The 7821-nt window shown below is 33.4% G+C and overlaps 1 protein-coding gene across 1 annotated transcript; it reads left to right on the top strand.

Moving 5' to 3' along the window:
* The first annotated feature begins 270 nt into the window (after window positions 1-270).
* On the top strand, window positions 271-3426 carry LOC134716438 (uncharacterized). Its single transcript, XM_063579435.1, has 2 exons — window positions 271-327; window positions 2227-3426. Exons 1-2 carry the CDS (start codon window positions 271-273, stop codon window positions 3424-3426), a joined length of 1257 nt encoding a protein of 418 aa, XP_063435505.1.
* The last annotated feature ends 4395 nt before the right edge of the window (window positions 3427-7821 follow it).

Genomic DNA, 7821 nt, shown 5'->3' with positions numbered 1-7821 from the left:
AATTGAAATGAAGAAAAAAAACACTTTTGATTTGTTTGTGATATAATTTAGTAAAATAGAACTAGTTAAACATCATTTAAGTATCACCTGAGTTTAATCAATAAATATCGACTCGATAAGTTTTTATCTGCACATGCAGCTACTGTACCCGTAAACAGCAAAACAGATGTTTTTATCCTCCTTGTTTTCAACACTTTAAAAAATCAAGTTTTTAAATTTATGTGATTGGCACCTTGTAATGGGTCCTTGACAACTCTTAACTGTAGCAAGATGGCAGATTATCAGCATAAGAGAAGCAGGGATGTCACTGTAACAACTGCACGTATTGTTGGTCATCACCATTCCACTATAAGTCGTTTTGAGAATAAAAATCCGACAATAAACGCTGTTAAAGACCTTCCGAGATAATAAAGACCCCCTATATCATTTGCTTGAGAAAATCAAGCATACTGAAGGTTAGTCAGAAGGAAACCCATTGCATACAAGACAATCCTAAAAAGAGAGTGGTGGCCATACATGAGCCTTTTAACAAGAACTGTTCGAGATCAACTCGTCGCTACTGGTTATCTTGCGAACAGACCATTTCGGAGACCTTTGCTAACGAACAGACACACAGTTTTCCGTATCCAATGTAGTGCAGTAATCGCCAAAGTTGGAAATTAGCATCGTGGAGGAAGATCCAATGTTCAAATGGAATTCGGTTCATTTTCCTTGGCCCGATCGTAGCCCGGATTTGAACCAAATCGAGCATATATGGGACACTATTGGGTGGAAAGTGCACAAAAGGACACACCAGTTCAAAAAAATCTTGAAATAAACAATGCCCTTCATCAGAAATGGTTGCTGCTACCTTAACAACATATTAGTCGTTTTATGGCAGGAATCCGATGACGTTGAGATGCGGTTATCCGTTTGATTGGAGGCAGCGCACAAAGTACTAATTCTTTGGCGTATAATGACCAACCATGATGCGAACAGTCATCTGAAGATTAATTTTGAAATGCCTGACATTGTAAAGTTCGACTACAGTAAAAGTTGTAAAATGCATTTTTTTGTACAAAAAACACTTCATTTTGTTATTAAAATTGTGGTTACATAAATCATTTTTTTTCAAACATTTTTTGTTCGTTTTAATGCCAATGTTATCATAAACTATGTTTCAATAATATCATACACATATTTTATTATATTTCATCCAAAAAAAAAGGCTGATTTTTAAAGTTTTAAAAAATCAAGGTGTTGCAATACTTTTTTCCATGTGTATATTAGATTCGAAATAATTCATGGGGTTCAGAGTAAAATATTTGCCATAAAGGGCCGACCCGTGGTAAAATCACGATATATTCAGGCCCTCATAAATTATGTCTTAATCAATCTCACCCTGCAGAGAGTTAATTACCTTAGAAAACGTTAGTTGAGCTAGCGCCATAAAACAAATATCTAAAATGAACATATGTATGTATTCCTATTTGTTTTGAATATATTTCAGGGTTTGTGAATACTCTTTCATTGGTACTTTATGTCTTTAATATTGGTCGAAGTTATTTGCTTTTAGGTTGGTCTTTATGATAATTATTTATAGATTTATAAAATTTGTAACAAACTAAAACTGAGGGAAACCCACAACATATTAAATTTTAATATAATTTGTCCCAAGAGTAGTACAACACATTGTAAAAATTTCATTGAGAAAGCGCGTGTGGAATTTTAAATTTTCATTTATGTTCCAAAGGAAATGCACAACGAAATAATTGTTGTTTCGGACCAAGATAGATTAGTGAAAGTAATATTAATAAATAAAATAATGATGGTAGAAAAGTAATATTCATAATAAAAAAGAGTGCATCATACGCCTATTTCTACGATAAGAATCAACCTTCAAACACTTACAGAACAGTTTGTGTATGTACAGGCCAACAAAGCACCCAACACTGTAATAGTTGTATGTTGTAAATACGTATAGTACACGGTCATTGTTATGATTTCAATTTTAATTTAAGTCCGTGCGCTACACAGTGAGTTACATAGTGAAAAATAAATTCACAAAAATCGGAAAGTCCCTAATCACATGGCAAAATCAAATGACAAAACACATCAAAATCGAATGGACAACAACTGTCATGCATACAACAGACCATACCCCATCACTCTGTCATGACTTTTCTGAACAATGATAGCTAATACTTTGTATTGGTAAGCTAAATTAGACAAACAAACAAAAACCAGTATAATATCGTTTCATCTCGGCCTCTATTAACATCAGATTCGGAAGGAAACATTTGGAACCTACTTATACAAAATGTAAAAACAGAATACACTCTAATTGCGAGAGAAGTGACTTCATTCAACATAGATGCTCGACTAGAAAGATTAGTTCGGGAAATAGAATCATTAGCCGTTGTTATAGCAGGCGGAGCATCACGTGACCAAAACGGCATTTGGAAATTAGGATGTTATCAAAGTTCATATGCAAATTATTCGTTAGTGTATCATGAGGGATATGACGAATCATTGCATGAATGTGTATTTTGTGATTATATAAGTGGTCCATTTATTTCAAAGACAAATATTTTGAAAAAATATAATTTTGACACTAACATGACCGCTATTACAGTTTTTCATGATTTCTTTTTACGTATTTCACAGAATAAGTTTGAGTCTGTTGTTTGTCCAGATTCAATGTTTTATGTGGAAAAACAAGAGAAGTCAGTAGAATTGACTAACTGGTCACTTTTCACCAATAAATGGATTCTGTTCCGTTTAAACATTGGCGACGAACTTGACATGAAGGTCGATTGTAAAGATCAAAAACAAAAGTGTCATTCAAATATAGGTTTTATGTCAGCGCCTTGTTGTCTACAAGAACTTACTGATATGATTAAATTTATCATGAAAACTTGTGAAGAAAATGATATCATTTGTGAAGCAGATGGTGGGACTGTACTTGGAGCTGTCAAATTCTACAAAGTCTTGCCTTGGGAAAAAGATGCAGATTTCAGAGTTTTATCATCAAATTTTTCGTCTTTAAAGCAACTGGAACCCATACTTTCAAAGAAATATGTGGTGGAATTTAAGAAAATGTGGAACGTTCGGTGTTTGATTGTAGATAGCACAAACTGGCAGCTTCAAATGTATGAGTTAGATCCTATGACTTCAGGATTACTAGCAACAAAAGGGATGAAGCCAACGAAAGTCTTTTTGGACGGCCAGTTAATTCAGGTTCCTAGAAATCCGGGTTTCTGGCTTCGAAATGAATTTGGAAACGAAATATATGCCCATGCTGAACACTGGGCGGTTCTAGGAATAAAAAGACCTGAAAGATATAAATCTATGACATTTACGTCATGTCTACTATCAGGACGCCATGATTGCTTAGATACTTATAATGGAGACGGTAATCTTCAATTTACAATGCACCTGCCATAGTTAATAAAAATTTAAGAGTTTTGAGGGTGTTATTATTGTGGTAGAAAGCAAAAATGTTTTCATGTGTTATTTTGCCTGTCTAGCTGAGCTTTACGGTTAACCCATGAGTTTATACCAGCTATGCGTAACGTGAGAGTGCCCTTACCTTCATACTAGGTATCAGTCCCAGATAACCATATCCTAGATAGAAGGCACCTTGCCTTGCACGTTCACGTGCAACCTCCTAAAACGACAAAACTGGCTTACGAAGGCACAAAGATTCATGAATTTTGTATGCTGTATTCATATATTCGAATTCACATTATACATATATCGAAAATAACATTAGTTATTGGCAACGCTGAATAGTTAAATATTTGTGAAAAAATTGGAAACACAAAACACAAAACATCATAAGTCTAATGAAATGCAGATATCAATTAAATTAAATTTAACTTGAAATAAAGATTACCTTTTTCAAATATCAATTAAATACAATAGAAACATTAATTTATACAAAGCTATATCAAAGCTTTCGGACAACAATTATCTCCTTTTCTAAATATTACAATTCATAACATTTCTCAAATCAAAATATGAACACAAGAGAAAGTCTTCAAGGTAAACAACATTTGTTTATGAATAATCAATAATGTTTCAATTAGAAATATCAAAAATTAACTACACATAATCATAATATCAATCAAGGGAACATAATAACAATTCAATATACATACCCTAATTAAGATAATGGCAGACAATTTTACTGCAATAATATCATCCTGTAGTATTAAAATCCCATAGATCTACCTGTGAACAATATTCACTTTATCAGAACCTTTTATATTTAAAATGTAAAACACATATTTCATAGTATAAATATTTCTCAACAATGCCTATCAATAAGTTCAATAAAACTATATTTCAAATTCAAATGATTAAACAAAATTTCAAAAATCATATTTGCATTTGCTATACTTTAGATAAGAATATAGAATATTTGTAACCGATGAGCACGAATTTCATTACAAAATTGTATGTCTCCACCGGGACCTCTGTGTTACAAGCAGGGGGCAAACCAACTGAGCTAAAGAAGTACTTCCTTAGCTCAACCGCTTACAGCCGACTAAGTATCTACTAAGTTTTTCTAAGGGAAGCAATCCTGTCACACTTCCCCCCACCTCAAGAGTCATTATACTCTATAATGATGATATTTTCATCTTTTTTATATTTTTTAACCTGGCTAGGTAATTCTTCTAACCTTGGGTTATTATTGTTGGGCGCCAAAGTAACGGGAGACCACGAATTTCATTTCAAAATTGCTTGTCTCAACCGGAACTCGAACCCGGGACCTCTGTGTTACAAATAAAGGCAACAGTAGTATACCGCTGTTCAAAACTCATAAATCCATGGACAAAAAACAAAATAACAAGACAGCGCGCTAACCGACTGAGCTAAAGAAGTACTTCCTTAGCTCAACCGCTTACGGCTGACTAAGTAACTTCTAAGTTTTTCTAAGGGAAGCAACCCCGTCACATGCTATTTACATGTACATATCATAGTTTTGTTTTTTTTGTATTTTATAAAACTCTTTTATATCAAACAGCCATATTCACAATTATTATAAATATTTACAAAATACACCAACCTTAAATCTTCAAATATTCTTGTTCACAAAACTGAGACACAACTATACCTGTCGATCAGTTATTTATCATTAGTAAAAACATACAATGTAGTGAACAGATTTTACCTGTACACTGATTACACGAATGAAGTAAATAATATTTTGAAATACCTTTAAATAATATCTGAACAAAATAATAAAACTGTATCATAAATGTGATTTGATAAAATATATAAATGCTCATATAAGAATTATCTTTTCTCTTTTTTTTTTATTTTATTTCCTTTCCAAATTTCACTTCATTTGCTTAACTCTATACAAAGAGAGATAACTCAAGAATTTCTAATGTAAAATTTTACATGTTATAAAATTTCAAATGCTGAACTTTATACAAAGAGGGATAACTCAAACAGTTCTAATGTAATTTTTGACATGTTACACACGATAGGAGAGGGGTGCACTCGAAGTAAACGCTGGAAGTACCAAACTGTTACCCTTGTGGCAAGTATCCCATCGGATCCCGCAGAGATTTACCAATACCCTCGAGCTCGTTACAGAGTAGGGAAGCCACCTAGAACTACCGGGCAAATTAACACATCCCCTCCGTTTTAAAAAGAAATAACTTCAGTTCCGACAAAAAAACTACTGTATAATCTCACTTAAATCCTCAGAAGAGGACGGCAGCGTATTTTACTAACCTAACAATGACAAAGGGTGTCTTTAATTTCCACTTCTCTAACTGTAGGAAATTTAAATGGATCCAACTAAATCTTTCCCATAGATTTTTTTTATTGCTAGATGTGTCCGTATAACTAAAGTTTAAACTTTCACTCTCTATAGTGAATTTCTTCTATTTCTTCCATTCCTATGGTACGTTATTCCTGTTCAGACACAACATTGTCTTCCTCCCCTTCTGTTGGTAGAATTGCTGACTCAACTTGAGTTTTATTAACAAACACTGGCCAGAAACTGTCTATCATCTGAGCAAGTTCCTCGAGTTCTAGAAGATTTCTAGGATTAGTGTTAAATCCCTATGCTACAATATCTTGTTGTTTTGGGCTGACAAAGGGAAGATCTGAATTAAAGACTCTCAAGTTGAGTAAACATGAAGGGCTATTTACCAGTGTTTACTATATCTGAAATAATCTGTCCACCCCATCTCTTTACACACTTTACAATGGATTTGCTTCTGTTTCCCTGTAGCATGTGTACAACGAGGCACAAAAGACTTCTCATTTGGGAAGATCAACAATTCATTAGCAGTCACCTTTTCCTACCTGGTAAAACATTTCCCTTTTCGCATTACTACATAAAAGGGAGGCAAAACATACCAAAGGGACAGTCAAACTCATAAATCGAAAAGAAAAAATGGAAAAAAGCATTTTTAATAATTTCATGCTTCTATAGCACTTTTCTGGATTTACCTTCATCTAAAAAGCTTAAAGCCAAATATTTGGGATCCGAAGATGTTTACAAGTACTGAACCCGTTGAAGAGCTTTATGACAAAAAAGTCTAAAATAACTAGTGAAATTCATCAAAAGTCAACTTTGCCTCAGGAAGTTGAAACCTTGGTTTCTAAATAATTTCAAAATCTATACACGGATAATTTTAGAAAAAATGTTATATTATGTCAGTACCAAAATACTGAGTAAAGAACTGATAGTGCACCAGCAGATGTATAGACCCAGTGATGTTTAAAAAGGAAAACTACCCGTTTAATAATTCTTGAGTCTAAAGCTGACAACGACATGGTTAATATGAAAAAGACAAATTAAAATAATAGTATACATGACACAACATAGAAAACTAAAGAACAAGAAACACGAACCCCTCCAAAAACTGGGGTTGATCTAATTTACTCCGGAAGGGTAAGCAGATCCTGATCCAGCTGTTGCGTCCATGATGTTGCTCATGTTATAACAAATCCGGTAAACAGTCTTAGTCGGTAGTTCAAATTCATGAAAGGGGAGGGGATTGTGGTTACGACGTAAGGAACATACCCGGAATCATCAGTGAACCAGTTATTCCATAACAATGCAACAACTTGTGATTGCGTTCGTAAGTAGTAGGTTTAGTAAGACCCCTTTTTTGCCCCAAAATATATATAAAATTGTAAAAATGTTATCTTTTAGTTATTTATATACATAAATATAGACTGTTTTTGACAAACAAATCACATATATCTGGTAAGAGTATCATGAAAGTCATGCTAAATTACTGAAATCTTCACGATTTTAGAATTTTAGTTAGATTTTAGACGCTTTCCGTCTTAAATGAAAGTGGCCGCATTTGTGTTCATTCACAATTTTGAAATGTAAGTTGTCTTTGATGATAATACATAACATATATATATAAGTTTAGGATGAACACGGATGCGATCACTTTCATTTTTGACAAAAACCATTTGAAAAGTATATTTGATAGATGTTTCATATATTAGCTTGAATCGGAGCGTTTTTAATGACCAAATCAGTGTCGAATAAACTAATCAAATCAATTTAAATAAACACTTCAGTGTTTAAAGATTGTCTTAAATCTTTCGTTAGATGAAACTGAAATTTGAGGCCAAAATCGGCCCGTACTGAACATTCTCCTTTACGAAGGTGTGATTTCAACTTCACCATTTTGAACTCTTGGTTTTCCCTGTAAGCGGCAACCCTCTACATATGCTCTATGTTGGTGAAATCTACTATCATTTAGAGCCTTTTGGTCATTGAAACAATGTCGATTTAAGTCTCGTATATCTACCACTACAGGACACTTCTATACAGGACATTTAACACATGTT

Source organism: Mytilus trossulus, chromosome 4, assembly GCF_036588685.1.
Source record: "Mytilus trossulus isolate FHL-02 chromosome 4, PNRI_Mtr1.1.1.hap1, whole genome shotgun sequence".
NCBI classification, from domain to species: Eukaryota; Metazoa; Mollusca; class Bivalvia; order Mytilida; family Mytilidae; genus Mytilus; species Mytilus trossulus.
Note: the sequence above shows the minus strand (reverse complement) of the source record. Positions and strands in the feature narration are given on the sequence as shown.

Coding starts and splice junctions, on each gene's coding strand:
- LOC134716438 (XM_063579435.1), top strand. CDS start 271: ATGGCAGATTATCAGCATAAGAGAAGCAGGGATGTCACTGTAACAACT. Junction 328..2,226: donor CTGTAACAACTGCACGTATT/GTTGGTCATCAC, acceptor AACAAAAACCAG/TATAATATCGTTTCATCTCG.